A 27,019-nucleotide genomic window follows, 5' to 3' on the forward strand; every position below is an offset into this window, starting at 1 on the left:
ATATATCTCCACTAAAACAAGGTTGTGTAATATTGACCTTATTATTGACAGATACTTTTTCTTTTACATTTCAGTCATTTTAATTGTACATTTTAGCTTCCTATTTCATTATCTTATTTTTGTTTCTATTTAAGTTTTATGCATTATTTCCCTGTATCAAAAAATGAAACAAAATGTGTTGAGTTGTCAAACAAGAAACTTGTAATGATGTCTGTAATCAACTTAACAAAGAAAGGTTGAAAAAAATGACTCTCTCCACCAGATGGCGTAGTGAGCCGAATCATTATGTATGTGCAGTAGCCAAAGTGGCTTCAAAAAAGTAGTGTGACTCTGTATTACTTAAAAGAAAATGATAACATTCACATAACGTTGCGGAAAAGCTATTTTAGCCATATTTTAGAAATATTTCTACATTATTTATCCTTAGAAAGAAGAAAAGGAGAGTGGCTTCCTACAATACATCCATAAGTGCATCACAAAAAAAGTGGAAGTCTGTGGTTATAGGCAGTGGTACCCTCTTGTACAATCACACTTCAACCACTGCACATGTGCAAAGGTTCACATCCAGCTTAAGATGCATTTGTCCTTTCTTACCATACCCTTAACTTAAATAAAGATACAACATGCTTTGTTTTATTGTTGGTGGTAAAGGCCACAATGTTACATTATTAACTCATCATAACAAAGCAAATATTATTATCCAATACAGTATCCCTTGCTTCCCACCATAAGGGACAAATTAATATAACATACTTTACCTACAGTATATAAATAAAAAAACTTAAATCTGTTAAGCGGAATTAACTTAGATCTACATTGTAACCCTGTGACAACATGCTTTTTTTTAATGTATATATATATATATGGTCCAAATTCTAATAGCAATATTGTCAATATGAGATATACAGTATATAAAATGATGAAACTTTATCCCCAACCCCACCCACCCCCACCTCCCATTAACTGACAAAACAGCCTTGTGATGGTCAACTGCCCCACATGACTTCACTAGCTGGCCAATGGCAAAGTGCCAACAAACTAACCCTCAACCCTTTTGCCCCTTATGAAAGCTTGTCAGCTGACAACACAGCACCTCTTTTAGCCCCAAGGGTAGCTTTCCCATGAACATGTCCAGCATAAGACGCATGTTCTGGGGTGATTGGCCGCGTTAATGCCGCGTGGAGTACAGCAGCGCACAAGAAAACGGTGCCATGATTTCTTAAAATAATGGCCGCTGCATCTGTAAATGCCTTTTAATAAGATGTATTAGCTCTAACATCTTCAATTCCCCTATGTTGGTACCACCTGTATGTAACAGCACAGATTCTGGGTCTTAAAATCTGTACTTGCTTGTTACCAGCCATGATAATACCGCTCACCAGCTCAAACCTGGGTGTCCCCAACAAACAGTTACAGTTACCTTATCCGTTATGTCCAGGTGAGATCCATAAGGCCACAATTAATGCTCTCTTACCCATTCAGTGTATATAAATGGACAATGATCCAGACACACTTCTCATTTATACTAAATAAATATGGAATATGGGGAACACTAAAATATAATGTTAATAAAGTGTTAAATACCATGCAAATTTTGAGTGCTGATATAGTGCAGCAAATAGTGCAACATATAAAACAATAGTGCAGATACTGTGGTAGAAAAGGTGACAGAATTAACCATATACTGCTTTGCTGTTCTTGTTTATTTCAGAGAACTGTAGGGGGCTTGTTTCTAACTCCAGGAGTCATAGAGAAGAGAAAAAAGGGATTCAATATTGTACATTGTATATGTTTAGACAGTAAACTTCAAATGTTACACTCACATTTTGGACTTGTGAAAAAGACAGTATCGCAATCACCTGGCGTACACTTCCTGGCCATGACATCACGGGTCTCGCGTCTCACGATGTTTGGAGCTGTAATGCTTTCGAATGCTCTGCGGACATCCCTCCGATCACCTCTGCCACTTCTCCAAAACTGACAGGCCCTTCAACTCTACACATTACACCTTGTGGCTTCATCAGGGGTGCAGGAGAGAAGGCACTATTGACCATGAGGGGTCACCGAGGAATACCACTTAAAGACCCTTATACATTGTCTGTTTAACAAGTCCAAAATGTAAGTGTAAGATTTAAAGATTGACAACAAAACTTTTTCGATAACGGTACACCATCATCATGTAGTAGCAAGCAGCCCTCGATGTCCGGTTGTCACGGTGACTTTATGGCAGGCTGTAATTTACACCAAATATATATAATATAATATATATATATATAACTGGGTTGAACTGGGACGAGACTTAGATATGATAAAATATAATTTATTCCTTGATAAAGGTGAACACAACAGATTATACAAATAACAGGCAAAATATAGACACTTACTTAAAGATTAGAACTCTGGGGTCTCATTTCTGTAGCCCCTCATCTGCATCAGGAATGCCAGCTAGTCTACCACATGGAATTCCTGGCAGGATATTCTTTGTTGTGAAGTGTGAAATGGGACACTTAAAGACTGCTCTGGTTTGAACCGTCTCCACCCTCAGGTAAACAGTAAGGGTGACAAAATCCTTTGAACAATACTTAAGTCCTAGACATTGGGTCGCCTCTCTGGCCATATGCTACCCTGGTATGCAAAGGAATTTCCTCTGGGTTTTATCCCTGCTTTGGGACACAGCATGAAAGATAAAACACAAACATATTAAAATATCCGGTTCCGTTGGGTCCAGCAGGTCCAAACTTCCCAGTTCTCAATGCCGGAACTGGGACACCCTATGGTCCAATTTGCGGCTTGCTACGACCTTCGGAACCGGAGTTACACAAATACACCTTAAACCGTTTCCTATTTTAATACAAAAAACGCTGTAAATGAAATCACGGTTTTTCACTGAATCCCCATTGAAAACAACGGGCTCCTCCACCATAGACTTTCAATGGCAAACCGCCGCCATTGGCGGCTATGGGAATCCGCCGCCATAGACTTTCAACGGGGCTGCGCCGCCGTTGAAGTCAATGGGGGGTTTCCGCCATAGCCGGTCAACGGAAATTGGCCGCCATTGAAGTCTATGAGAAAAGTCCCGAACTTTCAAGGTTGTCCATACTCCGTCGGGTTGGTCCAAAAGGGTCAAGGATGGTTCTGCAGCAATGCCGGAGCAGTGACTACAGGTACCCCAAACCCTGGCCCTCTGGACCCTCCGGAACCGGAGGTATGGATTCCCAAATTTCAGCTCTTCACACTTAGCCGTTATCTTGAGCTGTTTCTGCCGCCGCCATTGGAACCTATGGCGTGACCCGCTCTTCTCGGTTCGACCCTTATCAGGGGTCCAGGATTCGGGGACCCGGTTGTGGTTGAGTGGGGGGAGGTCTAGGAACTAGGGGCAAAAAGAACTTTATTTCTATGTGCTCTGTTTATTCCCACTTGTCGTTGAACTTGACTGCTAAGTGATCAAAGCTCTCTTATTGAAAATGTATCCGCTTTGCGGTTTTGCAGTCTGGACGGCAGCCAACTCGTTCCTGGAAAGCTCCTTCGAGGATTCTCCATTGAAGTCAATGGGCCCATTGACTTACAATGGGAAACCGCCGCTCCTCCTCTCGGACGCCATCTGCTGGTCTTCACAGGAAACAGGACCCAAACAGCAAGATTCGCCATTGAAACACATGGAGCCCCAATGGCGGCCTATGGGACCCTGCAAAATGGTGCCTGAAAAGGCGGGGAAATTACACAAAGGGCTATAATCATTAAAGAACTATTAACCCTTGTACTCCCGGATGCATCCTAGTGTGTGTGATGCAGACACTGATATAACAATAAAACATGGGAACAGGGGAATATACATTTTCATGTTATAACAAGGGTTAAATCACATTTCTGGGCATCAGCCCAGTTAACCCCTTGTCTCCCTGGTGAGGTCAGGGGGTTCCCAATTGGGGTGTAACCTCTTTAATCCCGGGCCAAATCCTCCCCATCGTCACACTGGTCTTAACTCCAAATAACATTGTACATCTGCAAATTTGTCTCCTTTCTAACTTGTTGAAAAACCAGCAAGCACCCTTACCAGTTTTATCTGTCAATAAGTATAATTATAGACGTAACACTGTCCAGCCCCCTTGTTGAGTTAGATGACCAATTATGGTCATACAGATGCAGCATCTTGAATCTATAATCAGATATGCTGGTGAACCACGGACCAAATTCAGGACAGGACAGGTGCCTGTTTATTTCTGTAAATGAACCTACTCTGTCACGTTTTCAAACAGCAGATCCATTGCATTTCACCGCAGCAAACTTGGCAAGCCCAGAACAAGTTCATTGAGGGGGAGATGATTAATTAAGATTCGTAAGATTAGGTATGGTTAAGAAAATTGGGAAGGTATTTTTACAATATTAAACAAATTTAGCAATACTATTGTTACTAGAATTCAAGATTTGAAATAGAAACAGTCACTCGCATGCATAGTATATGTAGCCAGGTCACCTGATGGCTACTATTCTGCCCTTGGGCTGGCAGTAAACCCTGGTAAAATCAGGTTGCCAGTTGTTGCTATGGGGTTTTCCCCCTCCATTTTGGTATTGCACTTGAGTGATAGCAGGGGGTGGTACTTCCTGTTGTAGCTAGGACAACGGGGTGCCGACCTTCTGGCTGTACTTAAGGGCAGGACCGCCCTAAAGTTAGTAGTGTTCCTTCCCTCTGAGGAAGGCAGGTCACACAAGTGGGAGCCTGAGATTGTGCTCTTCCCTCCGGTGGAGATTGAGTATGGACCATACCTCTGCCTCCACTAGGGAGGTGGGGAAGAGCTAGGATGGCTGCGGGTGCCCTTGGCCTGTAGTGACGGTCCAGGGACCATCATCCAGTGAGAGCTGAGAGTACTGCATCTAGAAGAAGCCTGCTGTGTAACTGTGCTGTACCGGAGCCAAGGTAAGTGCAGTTTACAGAGGCCTTTGCCGCTTCACCGGCACTTAATTTAAGTGCCTTTGGGAAGCATGCGGGGCCTCTGTAAACCCTGCGCTCTCCGCAGACAATCTCGCCCCCCCAGTTTGTGCACCGCTGGTTTAATGCATATTCTTCTGGCACCCACTAACAATTACAAGGGTTGATGGGACATGCTTTTAAGTATGTGTCTGTGAAAACGAATGAAATGTTTCTCAGTCTTAAGGTACTAGTGGAAGTTTGGGAAAGTGAATTCCACAATGTGTAATTATCTGTAGTATGGAACGAAGGCGATAATATAAAAATACTATGTTACGGTGAATATTAGGAAGAATTTACCTGCTAACAGTGGTATAATGGTATATATAGTGTAGTGGTATAATGGTATCCGTCATAATCACACACTATAAAGGAAGGAAGTATCTATTTGGCAGAATCACTATTTACGAAAGAATATTCCTCTTATTTGCATATAGATCCTTGTGCACAGGGCCGCCAACCGGGTGGGTCTGCCGGGGTTGGCGTCTCAGGCCTGTTGGGGGGGGACCCGGCAGGCAAGGCCGTCTGCCGGTCCTCTCGTGGCCGGGCCCCGGCTCTCCCTTAGCAGCATCCTGCATGACTCTATCCCTCTGTCCCACGCCTCTCTGATGTCAGCGCACCAGAAGCACTCTTACGTCACCGCTCTCTGCTTTCGGCGTGCAACGACATGAGGGAGGCCTGTTGGAAGCTCGGCGTGGGACAGAGGGATAGAAACATGCAGGCTCATGTTGAGGGGAGAGTCGGGGTCCGCCCACGAGATCACTGGCAGCCAGGCCCAGCCAGAGGTCGAGCCCAACTTGCAGTGCCGGCCGCCAGGCCCCCACATCCACTGGACCCGGCCTGATCATCCACAAGGTAAGTCTTTTTTTATATGTATTGAGGGTGGCTTTTTAGAAATATGTATTGGGGAGGTGGGGGTCTTTTTAATATGTATTAGGGGTGGGTGTCTTTTAAATATGTATGGGGGTCTTTTTTAATATGTATTTGGGTCTTGGGGGAATTTTTATATGTATTGGGGGGCTTGCGGGAATTTTTATATGTATTGAGGGGCTTGGGGGAATTTTTATATGTATTGGGGGGCTTGCGGGAATTTTTATATGTATTGAGGGGCTTGGGGGAATTTTTATATGTATTGGGAGGCTTGGGGGAATTTTTATATGTATTGGGGGGCTTGGGGGAATTTTTATATGTATTGGGGGGCTTGGGGTATTTTTATATGTTTTGGGGGGCTTGGGTTTTTTTTATATGTATTGGGAAGGGTTGTTTTTTTATATGATGTATATATATATATATATATATATATATATATATATATATATAAAAAATAATAGCATGTTCTTATATAGAGCTGCTAGTTTTACGTAGCGCTTGACAGACATTTTGCAGGTATATATATATATATATATATATATATATATATATATATATATATATATATATATAAAAATCAATTCGATTGTAAGCAGGGACTCCTCTTCCTTAATGTTACTTCTATGTCTGAAGCACTTATTCTCATGGACAAGAAATAGGGGAGTGAACCCCTCGGGATACCGTGGCTACCAAAACCGTGGTGGTTCTATTAATGCAAGTCCCTGGTAGCAAGAGGTGGACATCCTTTAAATAATAAAGACAATAGGCAACCCAGATATAGCCGTACAGACTAAAGCAGGGCGGGGGGCTTTGGACCGGGGGAAATACCCGCGGGCACGTCCAGGGAGATGCTCGAGAATAAGTCCCAACCGGTAACAGAACGCCTCACCCACGCCCTGTGTCCCGGACTAAACCCAGCGGTCAGTACTCACGACTCCTTGTGTGAACTACCAAAGTGCTGGTTGAGGGGTTGCCCAGCGGTCTGCTGTATGGTGGTGTCCTCGTGTGCTCCAGCAGGAAGTAGAAGAGATAGGTGACCGCGGCGTCACTCGCTTTTTCACCTACCACTTATTCTCATGACCTGTTATTTCTATTAGTTATTTATATGATTACCATGTGTATTACTACTGTGAAGCGCTATGTATATTAATGGCGCTATGTAATTAAAGACATACAATACAATGTGTGTATGTATATAAATAAATATATATGTGTGTGTGTGTGTGTGTGTGTGTGTGTGTGTGTGTGTGTGTGTGTGTGTGTGTGTGTGTGTGTGTGTGTGTGTGTATATATATATATATATATATATATATATATATATATATATATAAACAGGGACTGCGCTTAGATGGACAATGAGCAACACCAATATCCAATTAGTCAGATCTTGTATATATATATATATATATATGGATAAATTAAAACAATTCTATAATTGAACCATAAAAATAAAATAAACTAAAAATGATATTATAAAAACAAAAATGAATTAATGTTCATATATATATATATATATATAATCAAAAAATAAATAGATGATACCGTTCTGTGGCTAACGAAATGCTTTTATTTGTGCGAGCTTTCGAGATACACTGATCTCCTCTTCCGGTGATGTTACTGTACAATGAATGAAGCAAGCAAAAGCTATACTATAAACAGTGTCTATTGGAATGTTATCTGTGCTGGTCCTTGTCCCGGTGTGGATGAGTTTTATGACTGGAGGTGTCAAAAGGTTCCTGAAAGCAAGTGATGAAAGAGTGTGTATGTGTATCAGTGTGAATAAAAATGCCCACAGTATATACAGTTTTTATTCACACTGATACATACACTCTCTTTCATCACTTGCTTTAGGAACCTTTTGACACCTCCAGCCATAATACACATCCACACCGGGGGAAGGACCAGCACAGATAACATTCCAATAGACACTGTTTATAGTATAGCTTTTGCTTGCTTCATTCATTGTAACATCGCCGGAAGAAGAGATCAGTGTATCTCGAAAGCTCGCACAAATAAAAGCATTTCGTTAGCCACAGAACGGTATCATCTATTTATTTTTTGATTATTGAAGCTCGGCTAACACGGTACTGATACCTCTACATGGATATATATATATATATATATATATATATATATATATATATATATATATATATATATATATAAATGAATTGTCTGATGTCTAACTGTAACATTAAATATACACTTGTTAAATAAAAGACCATATGATAATTAAGTCTCTGTTATACTATATCTGTGGTGTTGAAAATTAAACCAATATTTGGGAGTACAAATTAATGTGTGTATACCCGGATGGGACTCACAAATACCATGGGTAGAACCTGTAATTAAATACCAATCCACAAATTGGGAAATAAATACCAAATGTCCTTTTAGGATATCCTTTAAAGAAGGAATGGATAAGGTGTGGTAGAAATGATACTTATGAGTCCTTTGATAAATTGTCCAATTTGATCTTGCACACTGGATTCAGGCTGCCTCCTTTGTGGGCTCAACGAACTCCCCTTTACCTACATAGAAAAAAAGAAAAGCGCCCGATCCTAGCACTGGCCTGGCACCAGTTGAAATCAATGCGGGCTTCTTAGTCTATCGTGGAGCAGCGCCAAGACTTGTAAATCACGTATAGTCCAATCCTACGTGTTTCATCAGATTAAACTGATGAAGTCATTTCAACTGGTGCCACACAGAATTGATTCCCCAGCCGGAACCACATACGCCTGTGGTGTGCTGTCGGAGGATACTTTCACCGAGGACTGACGTCGCAAGTTCTTGCTGGCACAGAGACTCGTGGTGTGCAGTTTTGATGAACAGCAGAGATACAGTCATGGATCGTTGGAGCATGAGTATATACTCATAACACGCCTTTTATTACCATTTGTTTGTGAGTGTTCATTTGTGAATCTCGGATTATTAAATTCATATATTTTTTAACATATTGCACTAGGATCGGGCGCTTTTCTTTTTATAAATATATGTATACACACACATACACACACACACACACATATCTTTTCACCCACCATAACTTAAATAATGTGTGGTGAAGACCTACTCATGTCTCAAGTTGCAAAGCCAGTACAACCAACCTCACAATGACGAGACCCACAAGGTCGAAACAGTCTGTCTGTGAGTGGCTTTATTGGCTTTGCATCTCATCTCAGGCTATGTGTAAAAGCTGTGTTTAAATAAGCATTCATTGGCTTAAGGGTTTAACCATGTAATGTAGTCTTGAGACAAAAGGTGGCACTGTGTGCTCATTTGCATGTCATTTCCCAGAATCCCTTGCTGCAGTGGAAGCGCTGTATGCTAAGTGATAATGGTGAAGGGCAGGGGTGCAGACCTGTCTAAGACATGTGAATGTGCTCACAAGTAATAGTTATATAATATGCATTTTTTTTATATATGTATTGGGTACGTGGTTTTTTGTATGCATTTGGGGGGTGGGGGAGGGTGTATATATTTGGGGGTGGGGATTTTTGCATTGGGGGTGGGAAGTTTTTTGGTATATATCTTGTGGGGGGAATTGTGAGGGGGGGGAATGAGTTACTGTGGTGTAATTGACGGAGAGGAGAGAGGGGGGTGAGTGAGGAAAAGAGGGAGTAAGAGTGAGGCACAGGGGAGAGAAATACATGCGAGGCGGGAGAGTGAGAGGGGGTGGGATGGGAGAAAAATACATGGGGAGAGAGGGGCTCGTGAGGTGTGAAATGGGGGGGGGGGGCAGCTTGCAATACCGCCAACACGGGGGGGAGAGGGGGCCTGCTTAAAATGTTTGTCCCGGACCCCACGATTTCTGTTGGCAGCCCTGTTTGTGTATCCTTGTATCCTTTCAGTATTAATGAAGCACTGGACAGATATCCTAGCAGCAGCTCCTACTCTTTATTCCTTCAGTAGAGGCAAAATAACAAAAAAGCTTCAGATATACAGGTAACAGGCAAAACAGGCATACAAGCTATGAGAAGATATGTCATTTGTTGCCTCTGATGGTATCGGTCGTTTGTTCGGACACATAAAAGTCCAGGCAAAATGTATATACCTAACAATTTAACTGTCAGTAGCAGTTTCTACCAAGCATTAATAAGAACAATGCATATAATCATCCTTTAAGGCAGGGGTGCAAACTCGTCTCCCTGCACCGGCGCGGTTATGTGACGGAACATGACCCCGCGGCATCATTTGACGCTGGGTAGCCATGGTGACGCGTCGCTGGAACGTTAAGGTAAGTACATTTACAGAGGCCTCGCGCGATCCCTGGCATTTAATTTAAATGCCTTGGGGGGAAGTGCGGGACCTCTGTAACCGCTGCGCCACCCCCCAGAAAATCTCACGCCCCCCAGTTTGCACATCCTTGCTTTAATGTTATTTATCCACCGTCTGGGCATCCGACCCAGATTTATCTAATTCTGGCATCCTCCTGATTATCCCACATATTGTTCTTTCTCTATCAAATGTGTTTAGTTTGCATTCCATAAAACTTACTGTATGTATACTCTCTGTAGTGTTACAGAATCCTATCTGAATTTGCTAGTTTACATGCGTTCACACTTCACATCGGTCATGTTTGTGTTTCCAGTGTTACATTGTGATGTGGTCAGTGCGCTAGTTTAAATGCATTCACTTTTCATACCCCAAATCTCGCGATGTCGGACATAATTGTAGTTCTAGTGTAAACTATGTTATAGTTGACATCTGTCCAAGTCCTCCTCATTACGTTGCGGATAGGCTTGTATGCTAGCAATAGTTTTTTAATGGCTTTATTTTTATATATACAGTATAAAATACCAAGAAATATATGTAAAAAAAAACAGCACAAACAAATGCTGTAATAATATTACCCAATGTATGGAATCATAGTCTCAACAATAAATCAAATACAATTTTTTTTAACAAAAGACAAAGTATATCTACAATAATACCCAAATTAAAAAGTCATAACCAGTTAGCAGCTTCACCCTCAGTGTTGCTGACCCCGGCTCCAAATTAAAACCCCCTCAAAGATGTAGAACAAAAACAATATCACTATAATTGCCCTAAAGTACAAAGAATTGTGCTGTGACGTCAATTAAAACTGGTCACAGCACCAGAAGCAATCCTACCAAGCACCCACATCAGGGCTGGCTGGGAGTTTGGTGGGGCTAGGTGTCGGACCTCTTACCTTCTCCAGCATCTCTGTCAGTTATGTCATGGTGTCATGTGACATCACGTTGTCATGCTGGAGATGAGGATATGCCGGAACTTACAGAGTCCCCGCGCTCTCCCCGGCAATCAGTCTAAATGTTGTGGGGAAGAGTGTGTGGCTCAGTGCAGTGGCATCAGACCGGCCCTAACCCACATACACCAATTAAAAAAAAAAAACAAGAATCATATAATTCTACATAGTAATTGAAAACAAATCAAAACAAATACTTCAAAACAGAGATATGGCATAATATAACATTGAAGTGTAAATGTGATAACAGTGTCGTAATGTTCAAATGTGGTCACCGGAGCAACATAATCGAAAGAGCGACACTGCAGGTGATGGCGAGGCTCTTTTCATGCATTTTGGGGGTATTTAAGTTGTAACAGAGATTGGTAAAGGAAGGCAGCGTCTGATTAATGAGTTTGTACCCGGAAATATAATGCCTCACTAGGGCTTTATTTTTTACATTAATATGGAGCTATATATATATATATATATATTTTTTTTTTAAAGAGATGACCTAAGCGCAAAAAAGATAGGGGGAAAAAGCAATACGTTCAAAAAGAAAAGAATGGAGGGATTTCAACGTATTACACTATTGTGGCACTTTAGTCATTTCTCCCTATCCTTTTTGTGCTCATGTCATCTTTTCAAATACTTTGTTGGGCTCTGCCTTCTGTTTTGATCCAGTGTGGGATCAAGGACTTTATGGTAGCAATTGAATAGGCAAAGCTTTATGATAAGTTTACGTATCACTTCACATTTGTGTATTACGTTTTATGGTGAGTTTTTTTTGTTTTACTATATATATATATATATATGATTGTATTTTTATGATCTAGTTTTTATGCGATTCAAAACATTGGCAATTTCTTTTACAGCTTGAGTGCAGGGTTTCTTTTTTTTTCTAATATTTCTTGATTTGCTAATGGTTGGTTAGGATTAGGCCGGGGTTTGACTACATGATGCACCGGCACCTTTTCGCTTATTAGACATATGTACAGTATATATGTACAGTGTATATCTGTATATTGTTTAACTATATGTAAAATGAATACAAATGAAAGCCATTTATTGTGAATACATTTCTATTAAGTAATGTGGTTCATGACTTACGCCTTTTCATACGCATACCAATCTGCTGTTACACGGCAGGGTTGTTTGAACTGGGCCAGTGTCAAGATTTTTTGAATTATGTATCCTATTTATTTTTTTTTTAGACAATATAAGCATTTAAAATACAAAGACGGCTTGGGACACTGATCAGAATTTCAACTGCGATGTTAGAGTATAATGAAACAGTTACGTTTCAGAACCAACCACATTTTAGATTTTGGCTACGTAAAAACGACTTGTTACCAATTAGCTTACAGTAATTGTTTTTATGCTACTTAAAGCAGCAATACTACATTGCCTTTTTCTTTTTCTATTATTTGTATATGTAAAGTATGTGACAATGTATAATTCTACATTCTTACCTAAGCGGGCATTAGTTTGGTGCTCCTGTTTATAAATGTCAAAATCCCAATTGTGTGCCTAACTGAATGGCCGCCTTGTGACTCTGTGCTGCAGTTGATATGTAACATTATATTACTAAGTTTAACACATTATTGCTACAGCATTCAGAGCAATAGACAGTCTGCTATCTGGAACACAGCAACATATCTGTTTGTGATACTTTGTTGCCAAAGTGCAGAGCTCAAAAAGGTGTGTGCATAGCCTGTTTCAAAAGAGAAAGTGTATATGACATTCTAAATGGTTGCTATAGAAATGATCAGTACATTAAAAAAATCATTAAAATGGCATTTGGGGTTAAAAAATTTTTTTTAAAGACAGTATTACTTAATACTACAGAGCTGATTTATTATTAAAAAAAAAAAACAGGGTTTATCACATTTTGCTGCTTTAATTTTAAAATACAGTAGCTATGAATGAAAATAGGTTTTACTTTTAAGGGCTGTATGTTTAGTGCTCCTTTATATAAGTGCTGTATGTTTAGTGCTCCTTTATATAAGTGCTGTGTAATCCAACTTTAAATTATTTCATGTAGGCCACAAAACCTTGAGATAGCAAATCTGATTTTTTTTAACCCAGTTTGTTTCAGTAGGGGATAGCACTTTTATTTAAAAATATTGGATTTTCTTTTTTGTTTTCCTTTGCTACATCTGATGCCTTTTCTTCCTTGTTGACAAAGTAGATCCAAATGTTGAGACACTTCTTTCTCCTCTATCCCCTTGTAGGTATAAAGATGAGATCAAATTGGAGTAGTCATTTGCACTCAAGACTTCTGGACTGGATTCCTTAGAAAACCTTATTTAGTATGCATATGGTAGACAATAAGCTAGGGAAAAATGAATTTGAAGGAGTTTTTGGGCGTAAGTAGGGCATGTTTGAGAAGCCGCAAGTAATAGTACTTTGCACCTGCCTTTTTATAAAATGTATTTGAAAAGTTTTTTTTTTTAAATCCCCTTCCATGGACATTTTTACCGTTGGTTGTCAGGCTATGTTCCCACTATAAAACTGTACTTCAAATGGAGCTTGTTCATCCAGAGAACACAATATATGCCAGGATATCTCAAAATATCAGTGTTTTCAATGACCGTGTTGGTACAGCATATCACGCTATATCAAAAGTTCTTACACCAGTGGGAACAATGAAGCTGCTCAAGTTATGTGCATTTGAGTGCTTTCAGGGAAAGGTTTGTGTCATGGGGTAAGAGTACGAGTTGATATGGGGTTTCTAAATGTTTTGTCCATACCAGTTCTACCTTCACCTCGTACCAGAAATGGTTGGCAATTACTAGGCTAACACCAAAACGGAAATCAGGCACTAATGAATAAAACAAGGAAGGTTCACCAGGTCTCAATAAATCCTTCATTTTTGTTGTTGTTGTTTTTAAGTTAAGTTGTTAGCTTGGTTTATTATTGTTGAACTTTTATAAATAATGCCCAATGCCGAGTACAATTGAGTATGGTTTAGTGCTCTGCTTTCAGAATGCATTCTTTCCACCTACAACCGTGATCAGATCAGCACTGCTAGGTGAAGTGGTTTTACATCACACAATATCCTGGATGGGATACAACTAATGTCTCTCCAGGGCAAGTGTTTGTAAGCCCTTCTAGCACCAAAAGATTGAAGACATGACAATTTCTTAAGCAACAAGCTTCTTCTTTCTATGTCTAGTGACAGAAAATCGGTGTAATGACCGAAAAGAAATTCAACTGGGCAACAGTCTTGAAAATGCTTTATTGAACTGTGTGTATCGCTGTAATGTGCAGTATGTGTTTGAAAAGTCTACAGCTTAAAGGAACGGTTTCTGGAAATCCTCAACAAATATGAAAAAAAAAACTGGGCTAAACTGCTAAGATGACCAGAGAAACGGTATCAAATTTTCACTTACCCCCTTCAAAACCTTAACTCTGGCATGGAGGGGATAAAACATTCAAGTGCTACACTGTGCAGAAATACAGGATCTCAGCATTTAGAGGGAATGTGAATGGAGCAAGCACTAACACTCCAGGTGTTTTAATTCTCAGCTATCATGGGTTACAATACACCACTGTTATTTTGATATCACACTATGCGCTGATGAAATCGGTAATTTTATTCTAAGAGTTGCGTGATGCTGCCGAGATGAAAAGATGCAAAACGAAAGAATTAAGTGAGAGAAAGAGAGCGCGCGCCACATGGAGACATGATCATGTAAGTGTATTTGTAAATTGATCAGAAGCTGTGCGCACGTTTTATTTTCTTTATAATCTAACTTTACATTCCAAAAATAATAATAATAAGAAGAAGAATCCTGCTTATCCCTGCGTCAGGCCCATTATGAAAGTCTATGCACAAAAAAAGAACACTGTACATTATTTTTACATATAGGATTAATAGTATAGGCATGTAGGTGGCATGATTTTTAATCAAAAGGCTTTTTTTACTTGTGTGCTGAAAGAATAATCATAAAGTAACAATAAATAAAAAGGTGCTAACTTTAGCATTTAGAATTAATTTGTAATATACTGACAACGTCAGGGAATCAAATCCTCCAGCTCTCCTTTTGCGGACAAGTCTCTGCGAACTATGAAGCAAATACATAAATAAAGAAACTCAGAAATATGATTGAGAATGTGAAAGGCTTTTTAAAACTAAGACAACATAATCAGGGCTAACTTTTGTTTAAACAGCGAATAAATGAATCAGCCTACATCTGGATAAAACATGTTTAACAGTTGAAAACTTTTTCCCCCCCCCCTCTTTTAAACAACCACAGAAAGAAAAAAAAAACTTGAAACATAGATGAACAGGGTTGTTATAAGGGAACACATACGTAGCAATTTCTGACAGTGGTCTGACTGTAATGTCAAACTTTTCAGATGAAATAATAAAGTTCAAAAAGGAATACAAAAGAAAAAAAAAAAAATCTCTCAATGTTGACCACAGAGTGGATTTTGTAATTTAACAGATAATTAGGATATTTGCATGTAACTAAAGAGCTACACACCCTTGAAAGGACACACAGCTAATACCACTGCAGACTTTGCCTGACGTGCTTTAAAACACACACACAAAACCTTGTTCTCAGTTACACATTATTCAAAAGATACGTGGCCGCAAACCGCTAGTAAACACTAAAATCTTATGTCGTCAGGTGCTGTAACCTTTTGAATAATGTTTAGGAAAGCTTTGGGATTTATAGCTTTACAACCTTAAAATTTAAGTCGTTTTTGTTTTGATTTGTTTTTTTTTGTCTTGTTAATGACTATGTCACTAAAAACTCATGCACGCTGCAAAAAACCTCATGCAGTAGTTATGGTAAACCATCCAAGCAGTTTTATTCATTAATATTCATAAATACACACAGCAGCTTCATTAGAGAATTTTTTTTTTCCATATACTTTTTTTTTTTTTCCTCTTCAGTTTGGATGTGGGCGATTAGGAGAAGTGTTTTTTTTGTTGTTTTTTTTTTTAATCTACTTTTTTGTTTATGTCATGGTACAGGAAGTAGAGAGCTGCCTCTGGTACTGCTACCTATGTTTACCTGCTAGAAGTAAAAATGAGTTAAGTGGATTTGATTATCATATATATTTGCCTCTCTTCCTTTTGTTTATTTTTTTGGGGGGGGGGGGAGGGGGGTCTTTTTTTTTTCTTTTTTTTGAATGTACACAATGTAACAAGAGTGACAGACCGGAAATTACAATCACCAAAACAAACCCAAAGATAGTTGTTTGTCCACTTTCATTGGCAGTTACAGCACAGAGGACATTGTCTGCAAAGGGGGATGTCATCAAAGAGGAGGTGGCGGAGGCTCGTTTCCTTTATTACTCTCTTTTAGATTTAGGTTTTCTAAAGCAACATCTAAAGGCATTATATCTACACAGCCCATTGCCCCGAAATCGGCTATTTCTCCCCGTTCATCCTCATCGGAGGAGCTTTCTTCCTGCATCAATGTCGACAGAAGGAGCTCCTGGACAAACAGGCTGCGGTCGGCCCGCTCGCTTTCTATTGACTGTCGCTCGGCTTCCGTCATCTTGGGGTCGTTCAATCTGTGCGGGAGGGAGGGATGAGAGGCGCAATGTTATTAATGAGGATTACAATCCACCCGGTAGGGCGAGAAAAAAAAGAAATAATACTGAAAAAAAGAAATCCATGTTTATTTTCAATGTGTGGCTACAATTCAATCATTTTACATTATTCAGTGCTCAATAGAACTTAATAAAATAAGTTCTATTATAATGTTTAGAATACAATAATGTAGAAATTGTATGAAAAACTCAACAGTAACAAATATATAAATAAAATAGACCATCACATTTTTTTTTTTTTTTTTACACAACAGGGACCCAACTGTCATTAAAAATTGTAGGACTAGAAACCATCTCTCCCCTCACTTTGGGGGGTGACACATACAAGTTCCTCTAGAAAGGAATCTTATTGGATCTACCAATTGGGCATTTTGGCCCCTGGTGAATACGAGTGCATGGACACAAACACTTTAGTTTGAAAATTCTCTCAGTCTTCCTCCTCTGCTTTTCCTGACCCTCACCTGACTTTTTTGGGATATATATATATATATATATATATATATATAATAATATATATAAATAAAATTATTTTTGACAGTGAATTAATCAATAGTCTCTACAGATGCAGTAATATTCTCGAGTTGATCCTATTGAATATAGTGACAAGTTTATTTTTTCAGAGATCCATATCAGCTGAAGTGCTTCTCTATTCTAATTCAAGTGTGGGACACATTGATTTGATTCCCTCCCCTTCCCGTTTTTTCCTTTGCGCCTAGGTCATCTTCAGCAATATATATATATCATATGTTTATTGTTATGCAAAATATTTACATATTGAATGAGAAATTGCTAGTTTAAGGGGCCATATATAATGATTCCGCTAACGTATATGTGAATAATAGTACTTTGGTCCCTTTTCCGTCTGTGCACGTATTACTAGTTTTTTACATATATATTTGTACATCGATATCTTTATGAATATATATTCTATTTGCAAATGTATTATATTATGCAATTTGACCAAGTGTATTTTGGGTTTTATACCCTGAACTTTTTTTTATGTGTTTGCAATGTTGTTATACATCCTGTACATGAAAGGTTAAATTCCCTGTGTGGCTTGGCAATTGGTTGCAAAGCACCGATACACTATTTAAACTCTGTGATATGGTTTCCCATCATCCTCTGAAGTCGTCATCTTAGTGTGATGAAATGCATTAGGAAGACGGCATTACTTCATCACGCAAGAGCTTGACAAGGCCACGCCCTGCTCAGAGTGTGTTTCGGCCGCGGAATTTAAATATCCCATAAATCAAGGATTCTCTGTCTGCTACACTGGAACTTTATTCGGATAAAGTGCTCAGCGGACTATCCATCTCATTTGCATGAGAGGACTGCTAGTATTGAGATTTCGCATCAAGAGATCGCTGGCGAGTGATATTTCACTAAACGCTGTTTTTAATTCTACCCTTGTGAGTGCACCTTTTCCCCTTCCACTATTAAATTGTTATGCAATTTTACGCTATGGGGCGTGCACTCTCTTTTCTTTTAGGTTTTCTTATGGTTTAACATATGTGAATAATGTGGAAATCCATAGCAGCCATTTTAATGCTTCATTCTCATTTAATTATCAAATACTATTTGTTCAGATTCATATCCCAAAAACCGAAAATGGCACAAAGGGGCCTATAGACTAAACTGCAATAAAATCTGTGCAAAATCATCAGACAAAGGAAAATAGTTAATAGTGATGATAAAAATATGGAATCTCGCCATAGCCATAAATAATTATGATCACTAGAAAATAAAGTTCATTTGAAACATATGACCTGATTTGTCATGGTCCTCGTAAGAAGCAGAATAATTGAGCTACGGTCGGCGCTCTACGAAAATAGAGATTTCCCTTGCACGAGTGTCTCTCTCACACTATAACAAACATCAGTCAACATAAGTTATCAATTCTGCCTATCAATTCATATAGAAGTTTACTGAATCCTGTGAATATTTAGTTTTGCGCGATTTCCGCGTTTCAGTACTACATTTTCATACTAAACACATTTTTTTTATTAAAGACCAAAATAAGTGGCTACTTAACACTTTTCACATGTTTTAGACTTGGAACAGCCAGGCATCTTTTTGATACAGCTTTAACCCCTGAAAAAGTCGAGCCTTGCACGCTTATGACTAGACCCCAAAGATCACACACACCTCGTGAGGAGAAACTGTGAATTCTGTAGAGTTTGCTGATTGTTTTCCGTATTGGATGTGTTGGTTGTTGCTGTCGATTGTGTAATCGTGGTGGTGACGCTGCTTGTGTTGTTGCGCCTAGTTGCGTTGCGTGCCGTTTCCAATTGCTGCCGCGCCGCCTGCGCCTGCTGCCGCTCTAGCTGCAATTGCATTTGCAGCTGCTGCAGCTGGGAGGCGGAGGGGCCCGAGGAATTGAGCTGCCCTCCCGTTGAACGTCTCACTCCTGATAACTGAGATAACAACTCTGCCCGGGAAAGAAGAGGAGGGAAAAAGGAATAGTGAAAATTACAGTATTGTCACATAAGAAAGCAAAACATACCTCAAGGAAACCATTGTTACATCCACATTATATAGAAGGCTGTGTCAATATGTGTTTCTTCAGTGACAAAGGGGTTTGCAATATACAGTGTACTGCTTTGCAAAGTGTTAAAAAAAACTCCTTTGGCAGTGAATGGCAGAAAAATGTTTTTCTGAACACTTTCAAAATTTGCTGCTGTTTCCTCTCAAAGATATGGCGATATTACATGATTGAAAGAATTTATTATTTCATTAAAAATTTAAAATAAAACAAAATGTTTGGTATTTTAAACAGTGCTCTGATTTGGGGACGAATCGCTCCTTAGGCCCGGCACGCGGAGGCTGTGGGAACGCGGGTGCTTTCCCTGGCCATGGTCAACGGGCCCTGGGGGGCGTTACTAGGGGCGTCACAGAGCTGGTTCGCCCTCATTGGGCGAACCGCTCACGTGACCTGCTTGTCGCGCCAAGAAATCAGTTTCAACTGATTTCTTGCGCCATGCGCGCCCCCTCCTGCCTCCGCCCGCACGGTCTATGGGCGTGATCACTGCCTTAAGTCAATATGATCGCACCCCGTGCGGATGCCTCCACGCGGTCTCCCGCACCATGGACTCACCCTTACAAAGAACGTTAATGTAATTGGATAGCTTTGTATTTGTATATACAGGTGTAGCAATACTCACTGTGCCCAGTGCCGCAGTTGACCAAGCAAAAGTCTGCGGCGCAGGGGACAGTGTCTGCCATGATCGCACTGCGGGTGTTCCACGCTTGTCCATCACAACCACATGACAGCGGCACCGTAGAGGATTGGTCTAGTTACATCTGTACAGTACTTCATGGTATACATGGCAGAGGATTTTCTGATGAACCATGTGGCCACAAAAAACGTGAGGGTGAAAGGACTGTGGGAGGCGGTCACTTCTGCCAATATCTGCAGGTATATATTTTTAATGAAATAAGATATTGACAAATTTTAAATGTTGGACTTCTGAAGTTGGTTTGTTTTTGGAATCTCAAACCTATCTTTGAAACGGTTTTAATTAAATTTAATTAATCAATTTAATTTAAAAGCCCTAATTCCAGGGCTTTTGGCTTTCTTTGTTCTAGAATAGACTGTGTTCATATTTTGGAAGCACATTAAGAATTTGTAATGCTTCCACACCTTATACAGTATTTGGAAGAAAATTGCAAGCAGAAATGGTCTTGCTGATCAATCCATAATTAACAGCAATATTATTGAGCTTGGAAAGTATTTACATTCCAGAGTACGCTGCTAAATTGTTTTTACAAATATAGACCGCGCCTAAAATACCAATGACATTTAGCGATTAGTACATGTGTCGTACCGGCTATAGGATCCATGGCTTCCCTATTGCTTGGAGAGTACGAGCTCTGCGAGGATGAAAGCCCTCCAGTGGAACTGCTAGTAAAGTGCATGTTTGATCTGCGAGCTCGAGGTCCACCCAGCCCCCGGCCAGGGTGAAACATCCTTCGTACATGCCGAACGCCGCTGGATTCATCGTGGGTAAGAGTTAAGAGAAGTAACAGGAAAAAGAAAGACTGGAGCTAAAGAACTTCAAGCAAATGAAGAACTGCAATATATATTACAGGACAAAAATTGCTAAATTCCTTTTTTTTTCTTCCTAGGGTACCCATGTTTGTACCATTTATTTATTGATTCTTTTCTTTGGTTTCATCTGACCTGTTGTTGTTCGAGTCCCATGCATTATCCACTCAGGCTAAAATGTGACATAACATGCCTATATTTTTAGATGCCTGCAGTTCAAACACTTAATGATGTTTAAAAAATTAGAACAGGTTTGGACAACTGTGCGAGGCGTGTGGGAGGCTGTGGGGTGCTTGGTCTTTAGTATGCTACAATGAAAATGAACAGAGCTCAGACAGTATCTTAGGTAATTTAACTATGTGACGCTTCTAATGAACACTACTTTAAACTTAGTAATACTACAGAATAGTACAGGCTTTACTCCAAAAATATACAATCTAATATTATTTGGTGCCTGAGACACAAGAGATAAAATGACGTGCCTACGTTTTTAAGAAGATTGTGCTAGGTTTGAAATCCTGTAGGTCATTGGAAGAATTGTTCTCACACTTGTGAATGCAAAAGCAATATGTTAATTAAACATAAAAGGATATTAAATCTCTGGGAGCTCTGTGTTCAAGTGTAAGATGGGCAGCAAAGTCGTCTGTAACGTGATTTGGATCTCCTCCAGGTAACGCTGCACATATTGGGCAAATCTGCAATGACACAAACATAATCCCGTTTAAGGATAGAATATTACACACCAAAGCTTGACAGAGGCTTCATTTTTCATCGCTCTCCGACAGGTCATTAGCAGGAAGGAAGCACCTTGTCATTGCAGAGTGTACAACACAAAGTGAAGCGCCTCTAAAAGTCATCAAAGCGTAAGCAATAAATACATATTATATATACCTGAAAGGTTATGTGAGGACAAAAAATGAAAAATAGCTGGTCAGTTGGTTTATTTGCCACTGCACTTAAACAAATACTGTATATACTTTTCTGTTTATGTTACTGTTTCTGAATACTGTACTTTTGGCTCCCTATAGAATTCCCGGTTCAGTCGTTCAACATTATTCTCTGCAACTTTCAGAATACACTAATACATTGTGTGTATGTGTGTGTGTTTAAGTGGGAGAGAGAGAGTGTGTGTAAGTGGGAGAGTGTGTGTAAGTGGGAGAGTGTGTGTAAGTGGGAGAGTGTGTGTAAGTGGGAGAGTGTGTGTGTAAGTGACAGTGTGTGTGTAAGTGACAGTGTGTGTGTGTGTGTGTGTGTGTGTGTGTGTGTGTGTGTGTGTGTGTGTGTGTGTGTGTGTGTGTGTGTGTGTGTGTAAGTGACAGTGTGTGTGTGTGTGTGTGTGTGTGTGTGTGTGTGTGTGTGTGTGTGTGTGTGTGTGTGTGTGTGTAAGTGGCAGTGTGTGTGTGTGTGTAAGTGGCTGTGTGTGTGTGTGTGTGTGTGTGTGTGTGTGTGTGTGTGTGTAACTGGCTGTGTGTGTAACTGGCTGTGTGTGTAAGTGGGAGTGTGTGTGTGGGACAGTGTAAGTGGGAGAGTCTGTGTGTGTAAGTGGGAGTGTGCGTGCGCAAGAGGGAGAGGGGGGTGAGACAGGGGAACAGGGGAGGGAGGGGGGAGACACGGTGGGTGAGGGTTGGGGTTCCCCAGAATTTCAAAATCGAATTCCCTAACCAAAAACAGGTTAAAAAACACTACTCTAACTGATTCCGTTCTGAGCGCACACGGAATCACATGTGGTACTTCACCCATGTCCACCTTTTAAAAACCCCATAATAGAGACTCAAACAAGTAGCCAGCGGTCTCCACATAATAATGAGGGTTAAAAAAAATTCTAACCGTCTTTCTTCCAGATCTGACTCGCAAGCTTCAAACAGGAGACCTCGGAATCCCCCAAGGCCGTGATTATACAAAAAAACGCGCACGGCGTCAGCCAGAGCAACGCTGCACAGAATCAAAACATATAGTATGCTTCCCAGCTAAGCACATACACCTACCGCGACTGTCGCACCGCTTGCTACTGCAATGCGGGTGACAGTTGCAGAGTTTTTGAAATTTGTTTTATGGTTGCTACGGCCGCATCACGTGACGCAGCCGTCCAATCAAAAAACAGATTTCAGCCTTGTCTCCCCTGTAGTCGCGCGCGCAGAATGTGCTTGTGCACATGTTGCTCTGCGACGTCGCAGATGAGCGCACGCATTGTAGTGCGCTGGCATAAATCGAGCCCTAACTCAGAAGACAGGTAGGGAACCCCTCCACTCGCGTGTATTTGCTGACAGTAACGCTTTAATCTTCTCTTGGGCTTGTTAAGAATCACTTATAGTAGCAATCCTGCCTGCATTTGGTCAATGTGAAGAAGCACAGGAGTTTCCCATGAATCAAGAAGCAGCTGCACTGAGGACTACCTCACACGCACACCCACCCACCACCACCACACCTCACTGATCCTAACGTGGAGTGACAATGGCTAAGCCACGGGGAGAGAGGAACATTTAAAATGATATTAAAATGTGCTTTACATTTATATATATTTGTTCGGTGAACCCTAAGCAAACCATTTCTGGTCCTCGTCACCATTCAAAAGGGGTAAGGGAGAAAGATATTATTATTATTATTCATTTCCTCAGTAAGCGGAGGCTCAGTACTTACTCAGGACCACACAGAGTAAATGTAAGTGACTAGGATAAAACAAAAAACACAAGCTTTTGTATTTGAGACACCTCAACCACTGTCCCGCACCGTGTCCCTTGATGAGTAGGTCTCTCTAAAAAACATCTACTGATTCTGAGGCATTTTATCCTTCTGCACCAGAAGGTGGTAAAGAAAGACTGCAAAATGAATCCTGCATGATGTTTTGCTTCTACTTAGCTGGATAGTCGACCACAGGCATATAAGGCAACAGAAAACGGTATATATTTGCTGCTTTCAGTGCTCTACTGTGGACCTTTGTTTATCTCAAGGAGTCGGGATGCAGCAGTTCATGTGGTCTTTTATAGAGCTACCTACATGGCCAAGTAGAGGGCCCTGCTTCAAACAGAAACTTGGGAGAATATATGTCATTAAAAAAAGAAAGCACAATAAAAATACAAAATAGTGCATAATTAAACTTGACTAGGTCGGTTGCACTGCAGCTTTCTGGTACTATGTGCTGAAATTATCAGTATGCAAAATAGTACAATTGTTGAAACTTTTGTTTAGGTCCAGTGGTAGTTTGCAGTTTGAAATTTTGCTGTGCTGAGCAGAGCACTAAAGTCCTGTCATAATGACGGCTACCAGAAACCATAAATATTTTACAGTATTTGAGCATAAACAGATTATTATTTTAACTGGACTTGGATAATGTGTCACTGGGGTTTTTGTTAGCCATCCTCTGGCCCAATATACTGTAAGTTTTAATATAAATTATCATTAATACATTTTAATCTAATAAAAGTATATTTCTATGAGAGGCTAGCTAAATTAGATGTATTAACATTAGTAAAGAGGCGTCAAATAGAGGAGATATGATAAACAGGTACAGTAGGAAGGAATTAATTGTTCCCCTTAAGAGATAACATTGGATAATGTGTCACTGGGGTTTTTGTTAGCCATCCTCTGGCTCAATATACTGTAAGTTTTAATATAAATGATCATTAATACATTTTAATCTAATACAAGTATTTCTAGGAGAGGCTATCTAAATTGGATCAATATTCTGTAACTAGGATATAGGATAAGTTATGTCGTCTAAATTTGTCATTGGTTAAACTTGATGTATGCATGTGTTTTTCAAAACTCATCAACTATGCAACTGTAACAAGGACGAATTGTAGTAAAGTATAAATGTAATACAATAAATAAACTTATGTCAAAAATGAATGTTGTTATTAGTTTTTATTAGGAATGTATTAAAAAAATCATTAAAGTTGGACGGTGCTAGGTGGTGAGTAACACACACACACACACACACACACACACACACACACACACACACACACACACACACACACACACACACACACACACACACACACACACACACACACACACACACACACACACACACACACACACACACACACACACACACACACACACACACACACACACACACACACGATACCCTGCTTGTGAAACAGTGTATCAAAGGACACCATGCCTCATTTTAAGTACTTTAGTAGATTAAGCCTACAGGGACTCTTAAACCACTTCACTCCCGTGATTGTATTTTAACTACACCAATGGATACAGTCCCGTTGTCAATCAGCACACTGAATTGTGTTAAGATCGGGTATACGTATACCAGACCATTAATGCTGTCCCAACTGACAGTTTTATTGGGGGTCACCACACAGCTCTACCATTAATAGGGCTACTGCATAATGTCTAATGGGGATCCAACATCTTTGGGTCTACCCCCCCCTCCTTTCTAAACAGGCATACTTTACCTTCCTGAGCTGCTATAGAGTGGACCTCATACGGAGTCCATACACAGCAATCAATGTGGTTTCTATTAACATTAGAGGTACTCAATCAATAAAATAGCGATCGTTACTTGCCCCAGTACCCAGTATTAATCTGTAAGATCTGACCACAACTAACACACACACACACACACACACACACACACACACACACACACACACACACACACACACACACACACACACACACACACACTATCTGTTGAGTGCAACACCAAGTGATACATAGTGATAGTACAGGTGTAATTTTATATTAGTTACTTTCACTGTGGCTACAACTGGTGCCCAGTCTCTGCAAGCCATACTACATACTCAGCAGTTTAAAGGGGCTGTCCTTTCGACTTACCTTAGCTTTTCTCCACATGATTATCTATTTGGGTAGTATTGAGGCCCTTGAGCATTAAAATAAATGCGGAAGTAACCTAAGCAGTATTTATACTCCCTTGCCCTAACATATATGCTGAAGTAGCTACTCCATATATTCAGAGTGAGGTTCCTCTACATTTGTTTTATTTTTGCGTGCTTGTTAGAGTTTGTGTCTATGTGTGATTGACCACCACTGTCTTAACCAATCATTACCCATTTTCAATTAAAAGTCATTTGAATTAATTTCATTGATTTCCACTTTCAAGTACAGAGTGCAACTTAGTAGGGATTTTGTTCTCTTCAGTGTATTTACTCATTTATCCCTCCTTGCATCGTACTCCCTTACTAACGCTGACGCAAGAGCTCTCCCCCCCCCACCACTCCTTCTCCCTCCACCTTTTCTTATATATTACATATTGATGGTTTAAAATGTTTACTCCTAAATCCCAGAGAGAAACCAAACCAATGAATATGAGAAAAAATCTGAATATAAAAAAGGTTTAAAAATCAATAAAGGTTCATAGAGTGAACTTGGCACAACACCACTCCAAGGCTTGATAACTTCACAGAGCTCATTAAAAATGAATATATTTAACAACTCAAAGACAAGTACACAAATCTCCTATGCATTTCACTCCAATAGGCGCTTTTGTCAAGGACCCTTGGATTGGTACTGCACCGAGTTACACTCTACAAACTTCCTGTTTTACATTTCATTTCGAGCATGTCCAGTAAGAGTTTTTGCAAACAGACACAGTAGTCGTGGTAGAGAATGTTAGAACACAGAAGTGGATCCCAGGTTCTCTGCAACTCGTCAGAAAGAGAAGTAAGCCTTATGGATTATTTGAAGACCTGGGTGAGTGTTCAGAAAGAAGGATATCTCTATGTTGTGCAAACTCTGGTGATCTACGGTTTGAAATGACGGTTATATGATAATATATATATATATATATATATATATATATATATATATATATATTAAGTATATCTATCTGTGGTAGTCCTGGAGCACTCATTGTGTATATACAGTGTTATAAAATCAAAAAAGCCTACTGTTCGCTTCAGTAAAGTTCAGTCAAGTTCTTTGTGGCTGCTTCTGTTTTGCTCACAATAACTTGTTTTCTTCTACCACATTGATCACAGCTTAAAGTGACACACAATCCGTTTATGGTAGACAAAAAAAAAGTGACAAAAACCCTCTTCCCATGACAGCGTTTACCTGTTTTGCACAGGTCCACAAACCTCATTCATTCACACACTATCACCTCATACAGTAGTTAAGCTGCAGATAAGAATGCTGGGAAAGTGGCATGCAAATTAGATCCATGTGGCTGTGTCACTTTTACCTTTGAATACACTTAAAATTACATGAGCTGCTTACCACTTCTGTTGACGTTTCTGCATGCTCTGAAGTAACATGCTCCTGTAGAGAGGTCTCAGTATAACCCATTTTACCGCAATAAGGGCAAGTAAAAGATTGCGGCTGCTCTACAGAGAAAGCTTCACCGCCATAGTACAAATCTGCAAAGGAAAAACAGGCA

At 39.9% G+C, this 27,019-nt stretch overlaps 1 protein-coding gene across 3 annotated transcripts in view; it reads right to left on the reverse strand.

Annotated features, from left to right (window-relative positions):
* Window positions 1-15,903: 15,903 nt before the first annotated feature.
* Window positions 15,904-27,019, reverse strand: part of KCMF1 (potassium channel modulatory factor 1) — a 73,227-nt gene continuing 62,111 nt past the window's right edge. For all 3 annotated transcript variants that reach the window (XM_075606701.1, XM_075606702.1, XM_075606703.1), the window contains 5 exons: window positions 26,860-26,999; window positions 21,255-21,356; window positions 20,441-20,615; window positions 18,762-19,044; window positions 15,904-16,577 (listed from right to left, as the gene is read on the reverse strand). In XM_075606701.1, the coding sequence (XP_075462816.1) occupies window positions 16,319-16,577; window positions 18,762-19,044; window positions 20,441-20,615; window positions 21,255-21,356; window positions 26,860-26,999 (959 nt within the window). In that variant the 3' untranslated portion in view covers window positions 15,904-16,318. The remainder of the gene's footprint in view (window positions 16,578-18,761; window positions 19,045-20,440; window positions 20,616-21,254; window positions 21,357-26,859; window positions 27,000-27,019) is intronic.

The sequence above is a fragment of the Ascaphus truei genome, chromosome 1, assembly GCF_040206685.1.
Source record: "Ascaphus truei isolate aAscTru1 chromosome 1, aAscTru1.hap1, whole genome shotgun sequence".
NCBI lineage: Eukaryota > Metazoa > Chordata > Amphibia > Anura > Ascaphidae > Ascaphus > Ascaphus truei.